The sequence below is a fragment of the Panthera onca genome, chromosome E2 (assembly GCF_046562875.1).
Source record: "Panthera onca isolate mPanOnc1 chromosome E2, mPanOnc1 haplotype 2, whole genome shotgun sequence".
Lineage (NCBI taxonomy): Eukaryota > Metazoa > Chordata > Mammalia > Carnivora > Felidae > Panthera > Panthera onca.
The window spans coordinates 44,062,849-44,086,912 of record NC_138353.1 but is presented as its reverse complement, the minus strand read 5'-3'; the positions used below and the strand labels follow the sequence as shown (position 1 = coordinate 44,086,912).

At 41.6% G+C, this 24,064-nt stretch overlaps 1 protein-coding gene and 1 pseudogene across 1 annotated transcript in view; both read right to left on the bottom strand.

The window, feature by feature from the left end:
- TANGO6 (transport and golgi organization 6 homolog) overlaps positions 1 to 24,064 on the bottom strand; it is a 193,116-nt gene that overhangs the window by 29,285 nt on the left and 139,767 nt on the right. The window contains exons 16-17 of the mRNA XM_060650333.3: positions 18,717 to 18,868; positions 7,981 to 8,094 (exon numbers count right to left, since the gene is read on the bottom strand). Of these exons, the coding sequence (XP_060506316.2) occupies positions 7,981 to 8,094; positions 18,717 to 18,868 (266 nt within the window). The remainder of the gene's footprint in view (positions 1 to 7,980; positions 8,095 to 18,716; positions 18,869 to 24,064) is intronic.
- LOC132690222 (mesoderm-specific transcript homolog protein pseudogene) lies at positions 5,164 to 7,593 on the bottom strand (annotated as a pseudogene).

Genomic DNA, 24,064 nt, shown 5'->3' with positions numbered 1-24,064 from the left:
TCACGTCATACGTGAGCCTTTTTTTTTTTTTTTTTTTTTTTAAGCCAGGGTTTGCTTTCTCTGGACAGTGAAGTAGGAGAGTAACCTCTGACTGCACAAATGTTCACGAAGCCACTGCTCATTATGTTATCAGGAAGAGGTTTCTGTCATCCGAGTCCAACTCTGGATTCAAAGAAGGAATTAAAAATCATTCCTGGGTGGAGACCTGGGTTTGGCTCAGAACCTGCCTTAGCCATCAGTTAATAATTAATCCCAAACTCTTCCTCCAGAAGATGTTTCCAGGGTTTGCTTATTTTTAAAGACAGGACCTGGTGTTAAGACTCATTTATCATCTTGGGGCACCTGGGTGGTTCAGATGGAAGAGCATGTGACTCTTGATCTTGGGATTGTGAGTTCGAGCCCCATGTTGGATACAGAGATTACTTAAAAGAAGAAGAAGAAGAAGAAGAAGAAGAAGAAGAAGAAGAAGAAGAAGAAGAAGAAGATTTGTTTATCATCTTGAAGGAATGAATTCTAAAAGCCTACTACTTATCTCCTGCTAGACAGAATATAGATTAGGTTTTTGTCACCTAAAATTAGTGATTAGAAGGAAGAAAAGCTATGCTCCAGGAAATACCTTTTAATATTAAAAAGCAAGGGAGAAAGGAGCGCCTATGTGGCTCAGTTAGTTGAGTGTCTGACTCTTGATTTCGGCTCAGGTCACGATCTTATGGATTGGGAGACGGAGCCCCACGTCGGGCTCTGTGCTGATAATGCGGAGCCTGCCTGGGATTCTCTCTCTCTGCCTCTTTCCCTGCTCACACATGCTTTCTCTCTCACTCTCTCTCTCTCTCTCAAAATAAATAAATAAATATTAAGAATAAAAAATGCAAGGGAGAAATTTTCAATATAAAATGTTGCCAAATTTATAGTCACTGTAAACCCATATGCAAAATTCTCAAGTACCTGATAGTTCTTGGAAGTCTGCTTTCTGCAAACTGTGTAGAGGACTGTAGTAGTTCTCTCAATAAATCTAGAACTACAGTCAGTCCCAAAGTACTCATTCTTTTTTTCTAAGATCATCAATTTTTTTTCCTATTATATATAGCCAGTTCTCGTTATTCATGGTAGTTATGTTCTGCAAAGTTGCCATGAACAATGAATTAATGGAGACTGAAACATTGCTCCTAGAGGAAATATAGGTTTAGGTTTCTGAGAGCCTCTGGTCATTCCAGATCACTTATCTTTATTTTTATTTAATTGTTTTTAAATGTTTTGTTTATTTTTGAGGGAGACAGAGTGCAAGCAGAGGAGGGGCAGAGAGAGAGAGGGAGACAGAATCCCAAGCAGGATCTGCACCATCAGCACAGAGCCCAACATGGGGCTCGATCTCACGAACCATGAGATCATGACCTGAGCCAAAATCAAGAGATGGATGTTTAACCGACTGAGCACCCAGGCACCTCCTTCTTCTTTTTTAAAGCAAGCCTGTATCTTGCTTGGTCAAAGGTTCGGGAAGAGATTCAGGCAGACAGAATTTGGGAATCCTTTCTCAGGATCTATCCATCCCAGAATTTCCCCTCTCTGTCCTGAAACTGCGGTTTCCCCAGATCAACGTCCTGGTTCTCCAGGCTAGAAAAACTGTGGTATCTCCACCAGTGCCCCTCCTGCATTGCATTTGCTCCCGGATAGACTTTTTCCTAAGTTAAAAGCCAAGAAAACGGAAACTTACTCCATACAATGCCTGTCCTGTGAGCATGGACTCCCCATAAGAATCTGCCTGCATGTGACTGCTCTCCAGTGTCTCAAGGTAGCTGCTTACTATATTATGTCCAGAATTTATAGTTGCTATCTGAAGGAGGGCCAGTCTTGTCGGCTATTACTCAGCCATTACTACCCCAATTATTCATTATTGTCTTTGGAATGAATTTATGAAAATGGATGTTCTAAATATTTACAATACTTAAACAAGTCACTGTGCAAAGATCTGGGAAGGTCTGGATAGTTAGGCACAATTTTTTCATTCTGTTCCTCAGCTTACCCTCCACACGTGGAGGAAGGCTGTTCTGAACCCTGAAGCCAACAGAAGGCACATATCTAAACTTACCTCCTCCTCTGAACATCCCTAGTGAATTTAACTTCTAGCAAGGGTAAGGTAGAATCGGTTAAATGGGAGTTCCTTCTGGCCTCTCCTAGGCTTCAGGCTACAGTGGTAATAAATTAACAGTTAACAGACATGGCCATAAGGCCAAAATAAGGCTAAGCAGAGAAAGTAAGTTTTTCAATAAGAAAATGTATGTAATATCTCCCTCCAATGTGGATATTATGTTGACTGCACAAAATTCTGGCTACTTTTTTTTTTTTTTTAACGTTTATTCACTTTTGAGGAAGAGAGAGAGAGAGGAGAGAAACACAAGCGGGAAGGGGCAGACAGAGAGGGAGACACAGGATCCAAAGCAGGCTCCAGGCTCTGAGCTACCAGCACAGAGCCCGATGCCAGGCTCGAACTCATGAACTATGTAATCATGACCTGAGTCAAAGTCGGACGCTTAACCAACTGAGCCACCCAGGCCCCCATGTTCTGGCTACTTTTGAATGAGAAAGAGGTAAAAGCTACCTCTTGAGTGGGGGTAGTGAGGTCTTCCCTCTCTGATCCCAATCTGTCTTCTGATCTTCTGAACATCCACCTCTTCCTGGATTTCCTGCCTCCTTTCTGAGCTGCCAGAACCACAGAGGTCCTTAGCAGGCGCATCTAGCAGCAAGAGAAAATTCACTGAACCCTGGAATTATCTTTGGCATTCTGTAACTTTAAAAATAGTGATTAGAAGGGAAAAATGCGCGCGTGCGCACACACACACACACACACACACACACACACACACACACACACACACAACTTCATCAACAAAGTGGCACTTTCATTTCAGCTGTTCCTGGGGGCAAACAGCAGAAAAGATAAGTCCTAGATTGAAAGCTTTGTGGTTATCTCCGTTTCTCATTAAAGTGCCCCTGATTATAATCACACCCACGATTACAAGATTTAACACACCTGGTCTTAAGGATGCACCAGGAAGAGGAATCCTACATTCATCTCATCCCATTTCCTTTCCTTTAGTCACTGGGTGAGCACAATTTATAAATTTCTGTGAGTGCAGAATAGAGAACAGGAGAGAGGTTTTCCATTCACATGGGTTTTTGAAGGTGACAATCATCTTCCACAGCCACAAATTATGTTAGCACCGGTGAGACCAGGAGTGTTGCTTTCATTGGCTACACACAGATCTGAGAAATCTGGGTAGGCTTTCTATTTCTTCTCTCACTTTACTAACTAGACACACACACACACACACACACACACACACAGTCTCTCTCTCTCTCTCTCTCCCCCCTCACTCACTCAGGGTGTGTATGCACTTGTAGAGGTTTTCTTTTTGCTACTTTGGTAAAAATCCATTTTTATTAATAGAAAATAAACACTCAGTTTCAGTTGTTATACCTGTTGTTAATAAAAAAAAAGAATTTAAAATAATCACTTAATCCTGTTTTGACTAAAACAATTGAAACTGTGGCTTAAAAAAAAATATTCAGCACCATTTGCTCATAGGCCTTTCAGTATTTGTTCTTAAAGTTTCTGGAACTTTCCTGTCTGTGAAGTACAGGAATTACTAAGCCTCACGAGGAGGCCTCTCTGGGACGACCAATGAGAAGGCAAGCAATCGTCATAAAAGGAATCCATGTACATTCAGCACGGTAACTCGGACAATACAACGATTCCCTCCCCTCCAGCTCAGGAGGGACATGCTTCTGAGCACTGAGGGATGAAGAATCAGGCTGTTATTTGCTGTTGGAATTGGCTAATAACAGTAAATCTCTGGCACAGATGCTACTGGTTCTTAATATCCTGTGATTTTAGGAAATTCTGTAGATAGTTTGGATTTAATTCAATTTATTCAGAAATTAAACCTATGTAATAAGGTACACTACTCTGTCAGAGTATCTTCTGGTTTAGTATCTTATAAAATACATGTAATACATGCAGGCAAATCATAGTCTTAAAGTATACTTAGAATACTGCATTATTCAAACCAAAACCTATTTTAACAAAATGTCTATAATTAAAAGTAGCTGATGAAACGAAATCCAAAGTTATGACAAGGAAGACTCACTCTCACTAAGCAACTCACTGTTGCTTAAAGAACTTTAAAAAGCACGTGCCCTGGGGCGCCTGGGTGGCTCCTTTGCTTGAGCTGACTCTTGATTTCGGCTCAGGTCATGATCCCAGGGTCTTGAGATCAAGACCTGCATCGAGCCCTGCACTGGGCTCCACACGGAGCATGGAGCCTGCTTAAGATTCTTTCTCTCTCCCTCTGCCCCTCTCCCCAACTTGCACTCTCTCAAATAAAAATAAAAATATAAATAAAAAGCATGTGCCCCTACAGCCATTCAAGTACAGGTGAGGTGCACCCTCTCCTCATTTTTTACCAAAAGATTCCAATCAAGGATGGGCCAGAAATTAGCATTTCTAAATATTTCATAAAAGTCCATAGAAATATTAAAAAGACTTTTAAGAAATAACCCATACAGAGAAAGACAGATACCATATGTTTTCACTCTTATGTGGATCCTGAGAAACTTAACAGGTACCCATGGGGGAGGGGAAGGAAAAAAAAAAAAGAGAGGCTACAGTGAGAGAGAGACAAAGCATAAGAGACTCTTAAAAGCTGAGAACAAACTGAGGGCTGATGGGGGGTAGGAGGGAGAGGAGGGTGGGTGATGGGTATTGAAGAGGGCACCTTTTGGGATGAGCACTGGGTGTTGTATGGAAATCAATTTGACAATACATTTCATATATTTAAAAATAAATAAATAAATAAAAAGACTTTTAAGGGGCGCCTGGGTGGCTCAGTCAGTTAAGCGTCCGACTTCAGCTCAGGTTATGATCTCACACTCCGTGAGTTCGAGCCCCGTGTCGGGCTCTGTGCTGACAGCTCAGAGCCTGGGGCCCGCTTCAGATTCTGTGTGTCTCCCCCTCTCTCTGCCCCTCCCCTGCTCATGCTCAGTCTCTCTCTGTCCCAAAAATAAATAAAAACATTTTTAAAAAATTTTTAAAAAAGACTTTTAAGACTGTCTCTGTATCAGTGAGCAGTAGTGCCCACCAGAATTTCCTGAGAGCACAAAGACAATGGCAAGTCATATACTCGCTCAGATATTCGAAGGATGGGGGAGGGTGACTGTTGGGTCATCCTTAGCCGGAGCTTCTCCAGGCTTTTAACTATATGTTTCTCACCAATGTGAGTCAGGTGGACTTCTGTGAGAGAATGGTGTTCGGTGGTCAGGATCTCTTTTGTACATTTTTTCCTAAATGGAATACACAACAGATAAGGGAGTAGAGGAGGTAACACAGGGAAGATACTCCTTCTAGCTCAGAAGGAGTGGAATTGATAAAGCCCATATATGCATTCAAGAAGTCCATGGAGTCCTCTAGCTGTGGAGAGTGGCTAATGTGGTCATCTAGAATTGACACTGTGGAACATGGGAATGTTTTCCTGCACAGCTCCAAAAATTCTGCATAGAGGTTCGTGGGATCCTATGGCCCACCGATAAAATGACTGGGAATAGTCACAGAAGCAAGAGCTCTCACCCAGCATGTTCTAAACTTCTTTCTCTGGATGATGTACCGCAAGAGACTTGATAACTAAGTTCTCGTCATTGTTGCGTATCCCTGCCCACATGTCCCACAGCTCACTCCCAGAGCATTTGATGTACGGCCCATAGACTGGGGTGAGACCTCGAGAGAATACAAAGAAATTTGCGTCAATCGTGTGAGGATGGGTGACAGCATGCCTCCATTTAAAAACATTTTTTTAATGTTTATTTATTTTTGAGAGAGAGAGACAGAGACAGAGACAGAGACAGAGATAGAGAGTGAGCATAGGAGAAGCAGAGAGAGGGAGACATAGAATCCGAGGCAGGCTCCAGGCTCTGAGCTGTCAGCACAGAGTCTGACGCAGAGCTCGAAGCCACAAACCACAAGATCGTGACCTGAGCCGAGGTCGGACGCTTAACCAACTGAGCCACCCAGGCGCCCCAGCATGCCTCCATTCTTGAGCTGCTTTTGGAAGAGAGGACGGTGAATCTCAGGAAATATACCTCCATTTGACAGATAGAGACTCCTCACGGTAAGCTGACGAGATCATTTCTGCTCGAACCTATAGAGCACCTTCTGAGCAACGATACCTCTGTAATCATGAGACAAAAGGTTGATCCTATGGTTCTGGAGCCCCAGATGCCACAAAAATGCCTCTACGATGCTGGCCTGCTCAAATATGGAACAGTGATGTGGTCTTGTTTGTCACTGCAACCAAAGACCAAGAAACCCAGGGCAATCACTCGTTAAAACCTCCCGGTCAGACCTTCCCAAATCTTGTACTAATCACAGCTGGAAGTTGGAAACCTAGGTAAAAGCACAACTATCTCAGGATTTCCAACCACACCCACAGAGTCCTGGTAGAAGATGTGCAGTCTCTCATAGGTGAAAAATCTGCCTGACGACTTCCATGAGTGAAGAGCAGGAGACAGCTGGAGTGCCGGGAAACGCAGATAGGCCACAGACAGGGGCACGGCTAGTCACCCCACCTGAACCCACCACTCCTTCATTGTGTGGAGGTGATCTCGGTGCACCATGGCTGCGTCTTATCCCCTGCTGCCCAGCACAGCAGTTTGGAGCACCCGGTGCCACGGCGCCCGCAGCATGGCAGGGCCAGGCGGCAGCCAGGCACAGCACACAGCCCGCAAAGGCAGCGCCAGCCAAGACAAGCAGTGAGTAGTGGTAAGTACCCAGATGTGCTGGTTGCCACGGCCCACTCACACAGTTGTATAGACCTATTTCAATAATGTTGTAATTCATATTTTAAACTACAATTTTACTTTGAAATAATTTTAGACTTACAGACAGCACAGAGAATTCCTGTATACTTCTCACCCAGTTTCCACTCTTGTTAACAACTTACATATCAATGGTGTATTTGTCAAGGGTTTTGTAGATCTTAAGGATGGGTGAAAAATACTTTAACTCCCGCTTGTACAGCAGACTCTCATCAAGGGCAGTTTGTAGCCGATAGCAATTTATTTAATTAATCTGCATTATTGAGTTATGATCTTTGTGTTCCCCACCACCATCAAGACCCTAGATAATAACTAGGGGACAACTGATGAGTTCATGCTTGCACAAAAATGGTGTCAAGAACTTCATGTGGCAACGGTCTATCATGAATAAAGCCCGTGGGTCTGACAAAACAAACACTCTTCTAATGGCTTCACTGACAGTTAAATACTGATGTGCCAGCCACCAGTGAGCACTGTGGATGGCAGGAAGTGAATTATTAATGTAAACTCTCTCCATAAACTCATCTGGGAGTGGGTTTCCATTAAAATCAAGAGGCAAATTAATTTAGAGGTCACTCATTCTTAGCACACATAGGGATATATAAACTTTCTTCCCGTATTGGCCACACACTAGGGAGAAATCCAACCAAATCCACTTGGAGAAGGAAAAATGTTTAACTTATGTAGCAACTAAAATCTTGTGGATTGAATTCACAGCTAAAAAGGAAACATTTTTAAATGAGATCCTTTAGTAATTTGGTATGAACAGTGAAAGGAGTCAGGGAGACAAGTCACTAAAGATCAGGCTCCAGAGGCAGGCTTAGTGTGTTCCTGTTCGCTCACCTGGAGTCTGCCCCTCTGAGAAGAACACCAGGACTCAGAGTCTCGATCTTATGCTCTGGTTCTCCTCCAGCAGTAGGGTGTGGTTTGCCTACTATTTCAGAAGAAATAGGGACTCCTATTAAAGATGCAAGCAATATAACTTTCCTACTACAGAATAAAATCTCTGCTGATTTTATTCTGGGGATAAAGTCTGAGGTCTCCCGTGGTGAGATTGATGAGCAGGAAAAAAACCAAAAAGGTACGGAAACTGCATATGATGAGAAACTGACTTACCTCAGTGGCTTTCTGGCTGAGGCCCCGAAACAGCAGCACAATCACGTGGATGGCAGCTCTGCGCACTTGAACTTCATGGTCTGTTTTAGCCACAGCAATCAGGCAAGCTGTTACCTAGGAGGGCGAGGGGAAAAGTCAATAAAATTCAGGATTGCACAATTACCTAAAGTTTTTCAACTATGTTCCACTTTCTACACATCCACCACAAACAATCTGGCTTAGAGAGGGGTGGATAGTTACCTCATTCTCCATAAAGAGAGACAGATCTAGTGGTGGAGATCTTGATTTAGTCTGGCTTTTCCGGAAAAGGGCAAAATCCGGTTTGGAATTCAGGAAGAAGATTAGGGAGTCAGCAGGGATATGTGTATAAAACAAAGGTATGGTCAAATTCAAGTATTTCCTCAAAAGTAGGAAGAAATGTTACTTGTCCCCCTTTGGGAATGCTAAATGAAAGGAAGGAAAGATGATCCAAACCATAGTGGCTTTCTAGGGAGTGAGGACCATGGGGATTTAGCTAAGCAGGCTTTGGAGTTCAAGGCCCAGCATGAATATGAATGCGCCGTTGATGAAAGTTACAGCCCAGGGATAGAAAAATACATAAATATTCTAACTGATCTACTTCCACATGTCCAGGTGTCCTGGTCCTGCAATCTAGCATACCCCACCATGTGAGTCACCCGGGGCCAATTTCAGAGTCTCCCCGGGTTTCTTCATGTGTATAATAGGTCTTTCAGTGCTCATTTACTTTAAAAGACAGCTCTATAACAGAAAAGACTAGAAATTACTAGCACAGCATGTGCCAGATATATAGCTAATAATTATATGTCGTAAAATAAGAATGTTTCTAGACCCTGTTACCACCCTGCCCCCATCCCACTCCTGGTTAAGAACAAAAATATTTTAAAATCTCAGTAAAGAGATACTCCTAAAAACAATGGCAAAAAAATCTTCCTGAGGCATTCATGCAAGATTTAAAAATTGAAAACGAAAATTTTGAAAGTGTGACCAACGGAACAATAATCTGAAGGTAAGTCTCAATTATTCAATTGGCTTCTCACATATTTTGTTATTTCATTTACTGTGTGAGTGTATTTCTTGGCCAACCATGGAAGGATTTCTAACCATGATAAAAAAATAGCCAGATTGTGTGTTTGGAAACATGTATAAATACATATTATGTTTAAAGAATGGTTTTTAAAAAGGTTTTAAAAAAAAGAATACAGGCACAAACGAGGAAATAGGCTTGTGCAGAAATTTTAACTATGCAGGTTGTATTTTTCACAGCTTTCAAACAGTTGGGCATAGTTCAAAGTGTCTAATTAATCAGCGATGGCAGAGAGATTAGAAGAAGTAGCTTGTTCTTAAATATAATTGCATCTGTGATGTACTGGCACTTAATCAAGTTGTACATCTATTAGACAAACTTGCATGTTGCGAGTGAAGGGAAATCCCAGGAAAGCTCAACAATTTGGGGGCTGTTTTTCAGTAAGATCCAGCAAGCTGTTTCTGCTTTTGACCTGGGACACCCTGACCCAAGGCCATCAGTGGCTTCCATGCCTGTGGCATTAACGGTAGAAGCAATTCAGTCTTAGGAGGAATTCCTTGGGTGACCTCCAAACAGGTAACAATATAATAGCTACCTCCACTTGCACCCTTAGTATTTACAAGGTAAGAGCTGAAATCAGAGAGACAAGTTAGAGCTAGGTCTGAGTCCTTCCTGACACAAAGAGGTTTAGCTTATTCAGTCTAGTAACTAAAGGACAAAAACCAGCCTGGGGCCGCATAATGTGCAGATGCTCCCGAGCCTTTTGCCTGCCTCTCTCTGGGTTTAGTTTGGGGCCCAGGTTTCCAGGTTTGGTGGATCAAGGCTTCTTGGCCTAGAGCCCTGCTGGTATCCAGCTTTGCCACCTCTGTCTCCCACACTATGCTGAGCACGCTGTGCCTCAGCTCTCAGTGAGTCCAGCTCTGGCTGTCAGGTGTTAATCCCACAATCAGGAGAGGCAGAAGATTCCTGCCTGGAAAAGGGCTTGCCCCGCAAGGCCAGTGCTGTAATCCTTGTGCCACTTTGAAGGCATGGCTGAGAGAATAGCTGGTTATTACAAGCTTTGGTGAGATCAGTTGGAATGGCCTCCTGCTTGCTACAGACTATTATTATTATTTTTTTTTTTTAATTTTTTAACGTTTTATTTATTTTTGATACAGAGAGAGACAGAGCATGAATGCGGGAGGGTCAGAGAGAGAGGGAGACACAGAATCTGAAGCAGGCTCCAGGCTCTGAGCCGTCAGCCCAGAGCCCGACGCGGGGCTCGAACTCACGGACCGTGAGATCGTGACCTGAGCTGAAGTCGGACGCTTAACCGACTGAGCCACCCAGGCGCCCCCAGACTATTATTTATGCACTGAACAGGACCCAGTCCATCTGCAATCAGCCATCCAGGATGATCAGGAAATGGCCCATGAAAGGAAGGGTGTTCACAAACCTTCCTCAACACCTCTGTCACAAAGACTAAATCCTATGAAACATATGATGGTCAATTACGCAAAATGTTTTTTTTTTTTTTAAGTTTATTTATTTTTGAATGAGAGAGACAGAGTTTGAGCGGGGGTGGTGCAGAGAGAGAGACAGAGAGGGAGACACAGAATCTGAAGCAGGCTCCAGGATCTGAGCTGTCAGCACAGAGCCTGACGCGAGGCTTGAACCCACAGACTGCAAGGTCATGGCCTGAGCTGAAGTCGGATGCTTAACCAACTGAGCCACCCAGGTGCCCAATGCAAAATGTTTTTAAAGCATCAGAATTTTAATATGGTCTTGCAGATATCATCTGGAGACAAGAACAGCCTTCTGTTCAGGTCACGCTCCCATAACCAACTTGTAATGTTGCTCTCCTACAGGCCACTGAGGCAGACCCCTAGTCAAACCCTAGAAGCAGGGAGGATGCATAGCCACTCTCTTCCATTGACCCATTCGGAACAAGTCACTCTCATACCTAGTCTCTCTCACCTTCAACCCCAAGGACACACTTACCATTGACTTTCACCTCTAAAAGGCTTGGCAAATAGATAGATGATGTAAGGTCTTTACTAATTTATGAATTGGTGTCATATTTCTATTCTGTTCTGTTCTGTTCCTAAGTCCTCCCAGAGGATAAAATCCATCCTATGTGATCTTCATGTTGCCTGCCTTCAGGGTCGGCATACCTAGTCTAGTAAACCACACTGTGGAAGGCTTTCTTGTCATCACTGCCTAAAATACGTACATCATTCTGCCATTCTGAGAACCACGCAAAGAGGAAGATGATGATTCCTCTGCATACACTATAAGTCAGTGTAAGCAATTTAACACTTGATGGGAACTAACAGGAATAAGGAAAAACATCACTTCCCAAATAGCTGGCACACACCAAGCATACTCAGAACTACATAAATAAAGATAATACAAATGGCAAGATTACCAAAAACCAACTTTGGAAAATTCCAGGAGAGAAGGTACCATAGTTGAGGTATATGTCAAGAAAGCAGGACTTCAATTTTCCAACTGCATTTTCATCCCTTTTCTTAACCATTTCTTTGTTAAAATTTTGGTTGGTCTGCTTACTTATGTGAAACTAGACCATCTGCCCTTCTATTTCATCAACTAAGAAACCTTAAGAACAAAGGCAGTACAGTCTCCAATTCATACGTGCTCAGCTTGCTCACATAACTTGCTCACGGAACCATGCTGGGTCTGTTAGCTTCTGGAGGGTCTCCCAGAACGTGCACTCCAGTCCTCATCTCAGGGGCCTATGCAGCTTCAACACGCACTTAGGGAACTGCGTCAGTCATGGTGAAACTGGTAATCAACCCGGATCATCCAGTGGGATCAGAGGTGATAGCTTTGCATCAGACCTCAAAGCTCAGGTTTACGGAATTCTGGGCACCACATTAAAAGTGGATTTCCCTATGGACTTCTCACCTAGGGCACATCTTACTTACTGTACTGAGGATAGGCCTCTCACTGTGGTTCCCTTCCATCATGTTTACTTTCCAGAGAGAGCGATGAAGATGAAAATGCCTATCAAGATTTGGTTTCAAGCACCACAGCTCTTGATAAGAACAAGGAGAATTAGGGAAAAATAACAATGCTTTCCAAACAAGTTAAATCTTGACATCAACAGAGAGGAAAAACCTGAATTTCCAGCACAGGAACTGAAGGCATTGATCCTATCCTTTATATTCCTTCCCTACCAGCAAATGCCATCAAGAATAGACAGTGCCCAAATCTGGACCACCCAACAGGTAGGACAGCTTTCTGCAGATGCCCAACAGCTACAGCCACGACCCCCCAGGTCAGGTCATGTTAGAAGAGACCATGGTGGTTAGTTTGTTCAATTTCGTACCCAAACAGATTACACATATCCTCTTTCTCTGCCTGCCTGACACTTGATCAATGCAATCTTCTTGCTGCCCTGATAAGTCTAACTGAGGGTCCCAGCTGTGGTTCCCTCAGCACCTTGTGCTTATTCTATCATATCACTCTAGTTCAGTGTCTATTTATTCTTCTGTGTTTCACATTCTACAGAGATTTCCTTGGGGGAAAAGACTGTGTGCTTCATCTGTGTGCTCCAGTATACCTGGAACATGGCAAATGCTCACAGAGGAGAATTCCTTCAGTTTGCAGCCAAAGGTCAGTTTCCCCAAAGTTCCTTCTCCACCAGAACATACTACAAAAGACTTAAGAGCTTTCATGGGACACTTAACAAACTGTCACAGAGAATGACACGGTAACTAAATAAATAATATCATTTCATTCTTGGGGCGCCTGGGTGGCTCAGTCGGTTAAGAGTCCGACTTCAGCTCAGGTCATGATCTCGCAGTCCGTGAGCTCAAGCCCTGCGTCAGGCTCTGTGCTGACCACTCAGAGCCTGGAGCCTGTTTCGGATTCTGTGTCTCCCTCTCTCTCTGACCCTCCCCCATTCATGCTCTGTCTCTCTCTGTCTCAAAAATAAATAAACATTAAAAAAAAAATTAAAAAAAAAAAAAGATCATTTCATTCTTCTGCTTTGGTTTCCCAACTCACTCAAAGTAAAAGCCAAACTCCTTATGAGGCCCCATCAAGACTGCCATCACCTCTCTGATGCACTGGCCTTGCTGTTCAGTAGCATGTCAAGCATGCACCTGCCTCAGGGCCTTTGTACTTGCTGCTCCCTGCACCTAGAATGCTTTCTCCCCAGGTATCTGTCTGGATCAGCCCCTTGCTTCCTTCAGGTCTTATCTCAAATGTTACTCATCAGTGAATCTTTTCCTGTTCATCCAAGTTCACATACAACAACAAGTTCCCTTTGTGCCCCTTCCCTTACTAGATTCATTTCCTTAGCACTTACTCCATCGGACACAGTATATATTTGTTTACTTCCTTACTTATTCATTACCCACCCCTCCTTTCTAGAACATCAGCCACATGAGGAAAGGAACTTTGTTGTGTTCACAGCTGAATCCCCACCATCTAGCACACAGCTTGGTTGCAATTCCTATAAATGGCACAGAGTAAGTGCTCAATGAACATCTGTGGAAGGTATCAACAAATAAATGAAGAATTACTTCAGACCCATGTCCACTATCCCACTTTTTCCATGAGAATGGACAAGAGCGGTCTAACTATAGGAGGGCTCAATGGCCAAAACACTAGGGCTGTCAGGTGTCCAATCATGTTCAAACTTGTAGTCCACCCAAGGCAGCTGGTTTGGCACTGATGACATGGCAAGCGTGGGATGCTACATGAGAAGGATCATCTAAAAAGAAGAGACAAATTATGTGGGATGGAAACACCTGGTTTTTCAAATCAGAGGGAATATATTGCCTTCTGAAGTTTCATTGCCAAAAGCAAGGGCTATTAAGATGGAGCTACATGACCCTTCCTGTCAGTAGCTCTACTTGTATGGCAATTCTCTTCCTTTTTAAGCACAAATGCAATCTTTTTTTTTTTTTTTTTTTTTTTGGCAGAAAAGAAATCTTATAAGTGAACTGAAAACATTTATTGGGAGACAACATACAGTTTGGTTAAGAGCATGGATTCTGGAATTGCCCGCCTACATTCAATTCCCAGCCCTGCGCTTCCTATCTGCATGGCCTTGGCAACTTATTTCTCTGTGCCTCAGTTTCCTTTGTGAGTACTGGATCAGTTGGTACATGTAAGGTACTCAGAAAAGTATTAAGTGCTTGCTATTATTACTATTTTTAAGATTTAAAAAAAATTATTTATTTTGGGGTACCTGGGTGGCTCAGTCAGTTGAGTGTCCAACTCTTGCTTTTGGCTCAGATCATGATACTCACGGTTTGTGGGATCGGGCCCTGCATCAGGCTTTGTGCTGACAGCGCAGAGCCTGCTTGGGATTCTCCCTCTCAGTTTCTCTCTGTCCCTCCCCCACTCTCATGCTCTTTCTCCCTCTCTCAAAATAAATAAATAAACATTAAAAAATTTTATTTACTTTGAGAGAGAAGGAGAGAGAAGGGGAGAGAGAGAGTCCCAAGTAGGCTCCAAGCCATCAGTGCAGAGCCCAATGCGGTTCAGATCCCATGAGCCATGAGATCATGACCTGAGCCGAAACCAAGTCGGATGCTTAACTGACTGAGCCACCTAGGCAACCTCTTTTTTTTTTTTAAGATTAAAAAACAAACAAAAACAATTCTTTATTTCAAGAGAAAGAAAGAGAGAGAAAATTATTACTATTCTTAAAGCATGTAGGAACCAGTCTTCCCAAATAAGCCTTACCTTCTTCTTCATTCAATATTTATCAAGAAACACTGCATGTCAAGCATTGTGATGGGTGCTAGGGGGTATGCAAAGGTAAATAAAGATGGGCTCTGCCCTTGGCACGCTCACAATTTGTTAGTGATCATAAACACACCTGGGATTGATGTTTCAGGAAGTCCAGATCTCAAGAAGTAGGGCAGGGTGTCACTGGACAAGGGGCTGGCCAGGCAGGTACCCCCACAGCAGCAGCTCCTCACATGGAATTTAAAAGCTGTCTTTTGTGTTAGCACTCACGGTAAGTGAACAGCCTGCTACCTATTTACACTTCATTTCTGAAGGTTTAATAAGCAATCCGAGATTCTTGCTGTGAGCCAGGAAATTGTAAAGCTAAAAGACCCCTTATGATGTAGACCCTGCCTGCCTCTCTTGCCTCGGTTCTGCCACCAACTAACCTCCCACCCCCACTCCTTCACTCCAGCCTTTAGGATCTTCCTACAGTTTTCCAAATATTGCCAGGCTGTCCCACACAACACTGCCTTTGCACAGCTATTCTTTCTGCCGAAGTGCCTTCTTGGGCTACCCAATTTCTACTTGTTCTAAAGATTCAGGTCCAAACATCTCTTCCTCTAGCACCTCTTTGTCAACACTCAAACCTGACTGAGGGGCTCCTAAAATATGCTCCTCCAGCACTTATCACGAAGGACTACAACTGTGGCCATTGATGTTTGTGTCTTCTACTAGGTTACCCATGCCTAGAAGACAAGGTTGGTATCTTGTAGGGTTTTGTAACCTTGGCCCCTGACAAAGGGCCTGGCACACTGCAGGTGTTTGGTAAATGTACGAGCGGTAACATCTGAAGGAGGCTTGTTACCCCTGTTCTTCTCATTTCCTTGCTGCCATGATGATCACTGTCATCATCGGTCTCCTTCAAATCACCAAAATCCTCCTTAAAGAAAAATCTCAGCACAAAAACAGAACAAAACAAAAAACCAAATCATTACTCAAATGTCACCTTCTCAATGAGCTTCACCTTGAATACCCTATTTAACATTGCAACCTCCCCTCCACCCAACACTCTGGCCACCCAGATCCTCTGCTTTTTCTTATTTTCCAGATATACATTATCTCTAGATCCTTGTAACAATCCTTCACTGCAGGCATTTTAATCCCGCCCCCTTTTTTTAGTAATCTCCATCCCCATCGTGGGGCTTGAACTCACGACCCCGAGATCAAGAGTTGCATGCTCGACTGACTGAGCCAGCCAGACACCCCTTTGATCCCATTTTCTAAGTCAGACACTGAGTTCAGAGTCTAAGTCATGTGTGCTCGAATGAACGCAGGTAAGTAGGTGGAGGAGGTAGGCCCTCACTGATTCCCATCCCCAAGTGCACTTGGAAATTTCATTCTCTATCAACAGGTCAGGTGGGTCTCCAGAGAGATGATACTTCTTGAATGTTATAAAAACCTGCTTGAGCTCAATTTTTCTAATCAACCAAACCAAGAAATTTCTCTAACACTCTGATGGGAAATCATATGCCGCCAGCATGCTACAGTTTCCTTAAGAGAGAAAATGGGAAGAAGAGTCTAGGGACTCAAGAAGAAACATGGTCTCAGTTTTTTGGTTCAGAGAAGACCATGATGTTCAGGTATTGTTTGGGGTCAATGGTTTCAGAAAGTATATGGGATCCTGTCAAACCTAAGCTGATCCACTTGGAGATCCAGGGTAAGTTTTCATTCCATTCACAGCTGTGTTTTAAAAAATTTTGTGATGCTTACACAATTCTGCAAATATATTAGAAGCAGTTGAATTGTACCCTTTAAATGGGTGATTTATATGGTATGTGACTTCCATCTCAATAAAGCTGTTATTAAAAATAATAATGTTTGGGTTTGGTTCATATCACAGCTTATGGCTTGGTTTGGGTTGAGTCATATGAAGGTACCAAATAAACAGGAAAAAAATGTGGGAACTGCTTCCATATTTGACCCAGAGAAGTTATAAAAGGCTGAAATCTTTAGACAATATAATTAAATAGACCCGCAAATGCCTTCTATTGTGTTACAAGTTCATATACTAAAGGACAAGAGATTCACTCCTTGGATGAGTGACATCCAAAACAACCAAAGATCAGATATCTAACGGTTCACATATGGTAGAGCACTCTAAGGTGTTAAGTTGGTAAGAAGCATTATTTCTAAGTTTTTAAAAAAAGACACATAAATGGGTAGTGGGGACTATTAAGGAGGGCACTCGTGATGAGCATCGGGTGTTGTACGTAAGTGTTGAATTGCTAAATTCTACACCTGAAACAAATATTACACTATATATTAACTAACTGGAATTCAAATAAAAACTTTTTAAAAAAAGAAAAAAATATATAAAAAGATGGGCAGAGAGGTGTGTCCCTCATGGAAGAGTTAAAGGAGAGGAAGTGACTGACGCATAACTTTCTTAAAAAGCCTAAGTTGGAAAAAAAATCCTAAATTGGAATTTAAGGGCATGAGTAGCCTTTACTATCAATAAAACAAAGCCTATAAAGCTCAGGAATCAGGAAATGCCATAAATTCAAGGGTATGCGTACATCCATGAGTGTATTTTTCTGCTTAGCGATAAGACACAATCACGACATCAAAGAAAATTCCTTCTCCCTAGGAACTTCTTAAGATTTGTTGTTCAACATGGTCTGAATAAAGAAGCCAGTATTACAGTTTTGTAAGTTTTTGGTCTAGTGAAGTTATATGCTCTATGTGAGAGATATGGTCTCTCATAAATAAAAAGGTAATATAAACTTTTAAAAATTTATATATTTATAATTTACATGTCATTTTCTTCCAAATAAAGATTTAAGATAGTCAAGTGCATTGGTAATAAAACGACTCCTGGCTACTTATTAACTAATCTTTTTCCATCCAGCATCATCTTTAATAGCAGAGTGCCTAGCACACAGCAGGAAGTCAAGATATATATTAATATACCGATGACTAAATAAACGTGAGGGCAAAGATAAAACGTAAGGGGCTAGAGGAAGATGTTCGTAGAGGACAACAACAGGACGCACATTTCATTAACTCAGCAACTCTGAAACCAGGAAGAGCGTGCAGTGCCAACATCCTATATGGCTGCCCAGTCATCCTCGACCTACTATGTACCAGGTACTAGGTGTAACATGGTAAACAAAACATGGAACTTAATTAGTCTTTCTGGTAAATAACCTCGTCCCCCTGAATACAGGGCACCTCTGACCAAAGAGGACCAATTAGAATCTATGCCTGGGAATTTTCTGTGAACAGAGATGAGCTCACAGATGGCCCAGAGACCTAGGGTAGAGATGTTTATTTTTGAGAGAGAGAGACAGAGTGTTAGTGGGGGAGGGGCAGAGAGAGAAGAAGACACAGAATCCGAAGCAGGCTCCATCCAGGCTCTGAGCTGACAGCACAGAACCTGTGCCGGATTGAACCCACAAGCCATGAGACCATGACCTGAACTGAAGTTGGACACTTAACCAACTGAGCCACCCAGACGCCTTTTTTCTTTTTTTAAATAACATTTACTTCTTTTATTTTTAAGTTTATTTATTTTAAGAGAGAGAGAGAAAGTGTGCATGTGGGAGGGGCAGAGAGAGAGGAAAAAAGAGAGAGAGAGAGAGAGAGAGAGAGAGAGAATCCCAAGCAGTTAGTGAGGAGCCCGATGTGGGGTCCGAATCCACAAACCATGAGATCATGACCTGAGCAGAGACCAAGAGTCGGATGCTTAACTGACTGACCCACCCAGGCACCCCTCAATCCTCTTTTAATACATAAGGCAAGTTAAGGTGACTTGTTGTCACTTGCCATAAAAAATTCTTATGAATCTAACTTCCAATATACATATAAGACCAGTGAGGCTGAGGTAGGTTCAATGATTTACCTGATCTGGAAAAAAAACCAGAGATCTGACTCTCAACCCCAAGCTATATCACAGGCCCAAGTAAAAACAAGCATTAGAAAAACAATCAACATGCAGTACCTCATGAACCACAGAGCCCAGCAGAAAGTCCATCCTCTGGCACAGTTCTCCAAGGTTAGATAAGCTGCTGGCCCTGTGAGCACTATCTGGATCTCTTGCTCCCCTCAGGAATGTGTGGATCAAAGGTTCTCTGTACTTTGAGAGCATGTCCCCTATAGGAAAAAAGAAAAAAAAAAAAAAAAAAAGAAATCAAAATCTTTAAAAACAAATTTTCAGGTTCTTAAAGAAGGAATAATGATACTATCATAGTATATTGTATGGTGTTTTATACTTTTCAAAGTACTTGCATAACCAACCATTAGAAATTATGCACTGGGAGCATATTTAATGTCACGTTGGAAGAAAACTAATAACTGACCATTAGATTGAGTAACAATGAGGACACTGTTGACTCTGACGAGAACAGTTTTGATGGACTGGTAGGGGTAAGAGCATGACAGAAGTGTTGTTGTTGTTTTTTCAGTTAATTTATTTAAATTCAAAGTCAGTTAACATACAGTGTAGTATTGGTTTCAGGAGAAGAAGCCAGCAATTCATCACTTACATACAACACCCAGTGCTCATCCCACAAAATGCTTTCCTTAACGCCCATCACCCATTTAGCCCATCCCCCCACCCATATTCCCTCCAGCAACCCGTATTTTGTTCTCTTTATTTAAGAGTCTCTTATGATTTGTCTCCTTCTCTGTTTTTATCTTATTTTTCCTTCCCTTCCCTTATGTTCAACTGTTGTTTGTTAAATTCCACATATGAGTGAAATCATGTATTTGTCTTTCTCTGATTCACATCACTTAGCATAATACACTCTACTTCTATCCATGTTATTGCAAATGGCAAGATTTCATTCTTTTTTAAAACCATTTATTCACTTTTGAGAGAGATACTATGAGCAGAGGAGGGGCAGAGAAAGATGCTCAACCAAACAAGCCACCCAGGAGCCCCAAGATTTCATTCTTTTGACTGCCAAGTAATATTCCATTGTACCACTTCTTTACCCATTCATCAGTCGATGGACATATGGCCATAATGTGGCTATTATTTATAGCACTGTTGTAAACACTGGGGAGCATGTGCCCCTTCAAATCAGCATTTTTGTATCCTTTGAATAAATACCTATAGGACAATTGCTGGCTCATAGGGTAATTCTATTTTTAATTTTTTGAGGAACCTCCTACTGTTTTCCAGAGTGGCTACACCAGTTTGCATTCCCACCAACAGGGCAAACAGCATTCCCCTTTCTCTGCATCCTCGCCAACATCTGTTGTTTCCTGAGTTGTTAATGTTAGCCATTCTGACAGGTGTGAGGTGGTACCTCATCATGGTTTTGATTTGTATTTCTCTGATGATGAGTGATGTTGAACATATTTTCATGTGTCTGTTAGCCATCTGGATGCCTTCTTTGGAAAAGTGTCTATTCATGTCTTCTGCCCATTTCTACACCGGATTATTTGTTTTTTGGGTGTTGAGTCTGAGAAGTTCTTTATCTGATATGTCATTTGCAAATATCTTCTCCCATTCTGTCAGTTGCCTTTTAGTTTTGTTGATTATTTCCTTTGCTGTACAGAAGTTTTTTTGTTTTTAAGTTTATTTATCTATTTTGAGAGAGACAGAGAGAGAGAGAGAGAGAGATGGGCAGAGAGATTGGGAGAGAGAGAATCCAAGCAGGCTTCGCACTGTCAACGCAAGCCTGATGCGGGGCTCAAATTCACAAACCATGAGATCATGACCTGAGCCAAAACCAAGAGCCAGATACTTAATCAACTGGGCTACCCAGGCACCCCTGTGCAGAAGCTTTTTATCTTGATGAGGTCCCAATAGTTCATTTTTGCTTTTATTTCCCTTGCCTCTGGAGACATATCTAGCAAGAAGTTGCTATGGCTGAGGTCAAAGAGGTTGCTGCCTGTTTTCTTCTGTAGGATTTTGATGGTTTCCTGTCTCATATTTTAGGTCTTTCATCCATTTTGAATTTATTTTTGTGTATGGTGTAAGAAAGTGGCCCAATTTCATTCTTCTGCAAGTTGCTACCCAGTTCTCCCAGGACCATTTACTGAAGAGACTTTTTTTCCATCAGATATTCTTGCCTGCTTTGTTGAAGATATATGTTGGCCAAATATTTGTGGGTCCATTTCTGAGTTCTGTATGCTGTTCCTAGAAGTGGGTTTAAGACAGTATGGGAGAAGTGGAGACAGAAAGATCACTTAAGAAGTTTTTCAGCAAAGCAGATCAAAGAAATGGGGTGGCTGCTGGTCAAGGTAGGGAAGTATGTCAAGAGAAGTTGTTTTATTTGAAAAGAAGAGAAATAGCATGCTAAGACATCAGAATTGACATTTTATATATGGAAACAACTTCTTCCTCCACAGGCATACCAAGAGCTAAAGCTTTTTTGGCTTGATCTAGGTTCTGAGGCTCTAGTTCTAGAACCCAAGTATAACACTCTACCTTTAGCCTTTTTGTAGTACTAAGGCTACATGACATCTATCTGTGAGGTGACAAAATGGTTTCCAAAGCATTGCTTAAAGCCACCCATTCTTAATCACATAAATGATAAATCATAAAAAAAATCACCAACTTGTCCTATCAGGCTCACCTCAAATGCTATTTCCTTTGTGAAAACTTCTTCAGTCAGCCTTAATTAGTCCTCCAGGGAAGTTCCACAGTTCTTTGAACTTAAATCACCTGTGTCACTAATGCCTTGATTCCTAGAGGTTTTCAGCATCTATCTCTCCCATGAGTCTAAATTCCTTGAAGGTAGAACTTCGTTTCCATCAGTTCTCAGTAATCTTTTATGTATGAAGTACTCAACAAATGCTAATGTTGAACTGAGTTCATTAATTTGTTCAACAAAACAAAATTATGTGCTAGGTATCATGATAATGTTCTAGGGATAAAAAAACATAAACATAATCTTTACCCTTTAGAAAGCCCAAAGTTTAGGAGGTGGGTACAAACAGATAAGTACCAACAATTACAGTACTGTGGTAACTGCCATCACAGAGCCAAGCAGAGGTTGCTTGGAGACCCTAATCTCACTAATTTCAAACACTTGGAAGGGGGAGGAGGAGACTGTTTTGATTTCGTTTTCCCTCAAAACACAATGTATTTTCCACACAGTATGGGATAAAGATGAGGGAGAAATTTCTCTAAAAGGCTCCCAGTTCCTAATATACTACAGACAGTCAAAAGTCTCATCCCCTGCCCAGTTAACATGACTATGAATTGCAGAAATTGAGTTAGCAGTAATTCAGCCATAGCTTGTTTTCAGAATAGAGGGGACTTTGTGCCTACTCTGAGACCCAGTATTTGCATTTCTGAATATCAATCCTGAAGAGAGAGTCACATATATGCACAAGGATATCTGCATAAAGACTTAACTACAGAATTGTAACAGTGAAAAATGAGAATTAAATATTAATTAATATGGAAGTGGTTAAATAAACATATATATTATGGAGTACAATGCAGTCGTTAAAAAGAAAATGACAGAATTATATGCACTAATATAGAAAGGTCCCTGAAGACACTGTTAAAGCAAAAGGAAGTAATAGAACCAGTATCATTCCATTTGTGTATGTAAAAATGCACAGATGCAACTTCTCTCACTATTAACAAACCAAACTTACAGATTTAAATATGTATACGAAATATACAAATGTATAGAAAAATGATAGAAAGGATATACTAAAAGAGAAGATTTAAATAACTTGTCCGTAAAGCAAATACGCCCAAGATCAAAGTTACGTAGTTTGATACTTAACTCCTATAACATACTGATTGTATTTAAAATTTCCAACTAAGAGGAAAACATATATTTCTACTTTTACTGTAGTACTTTTCCTTTCTGGTCTTAGGAAGGAACTTGCTCATTCTGTAGTGTGAGATATAGATCCAGAGTTAAGAGATGTGTGTTCTAGTTTTGGCCCTGCTACCAACTAGCATTTTGACTTTGGGCAATTTGCTTCACCTCTCTGTACCAACTAGAGACAAGTCAATTAGACAAGACGTCTCTCAGGTCCTTTCCAGTTGTACGAATCTATGAGTTGATGAGTCACCTCTGGTTTAGTCATCAGGGGAATGAGGTTCAGGAGACTGGAAAAGGAAGAAGCATACATTCACCATCCCTAGAGGGAGGCTGTTGCTGTTAAAGGAATGAAGTTTCTTTGTTGGGAAGGAAGGCACAGGAAAATGAGAGAAGGAGGGGAAATTACAGGCTGAAAGGTAAGAGCAGATGACAAACAAGTGAATGGTTACTAATGTAGAGATTTAAAGTGAAAAATGCATGGTAAAGAAAAGGTAATATGTGCTAGGCACTGTGCTAGGCACTATACTAGGCCTGGGGATCCAATCATAAACAAGAAAGACACAGTCCTTTCCCTCATGGCATTCAAAGCCTAAATGGGGAAGAGGGAAAAAAACGACCAAGCAACAATGGAGTGAGATGTGCCCAACATGGTGACAGAAAAGATACTTTTATGAGTAATGTTTTGATCAGGTTCCTATTTCTATTAATAACAGCTCCAGTATTCTTATTCATCCAGACTCAAAATCCTGATGTTCTTTTTGACTTCTTTCTTTTACCTTTCATTCAGTCTGTGCATTTATTATTATCCAACATTTGTTTATTTCCATATAGAATTTGAAGAAACTTGTAATAAATAATATTGAAATTATGTATCACTGAAATAAGTACTTTTAAAAGCTCTACAGTAAGTGAGGGAGTGCAGATATCCCAAGCTAAGGATCCCAGAACTTAGCTTATCAATTCCTGGTGGCTAAGACATAAAAGGAAACAGAAAAAACATAGTTCTTATTATCCAATAAAAAAAGGAACATCAATTTGGTAACAGAGAAAAATTTTAGGAAGAACATCAAGAGATACCTTATTCATTCATCCAGCCAATCTTTTAGTTTTAAAAAAAATTTTAGTAATGCTATCCCCAGCGTGGGGCTTAAACTCACAGTCCCAACATCAAGAGTCACATGTTCTACCAACTGAGGCAGCCAGGCGCCCCTCATCCAACAAATCTTAAAGGAGTACCTACAATACTCCAAGAACATTCTCAGTCTGGAGGTGACAAAACATGAAAAAAAAAAAGTAAAGGTCCCATCTTCATGAATCCTACTTCTAGTGAGGGAGCAAGACAATAAACAGTAAACACATCTTCCTGCAGCAGTAATGGCTGTGAGGACAAACTAAGGAAGGTGTGTATGTGTGTGGAGGACGCTGAGAGCCAGGGGTGAGGGCTCAGAGGAGAAGCTCTCAGAGGAGAAGGTCTGAAGGAAAAAGTTGTGAAGACTCTGGGGGGAAAGTGAAGAGCAAATGGGCAACAGAAGTTTGATACTCAATGTAG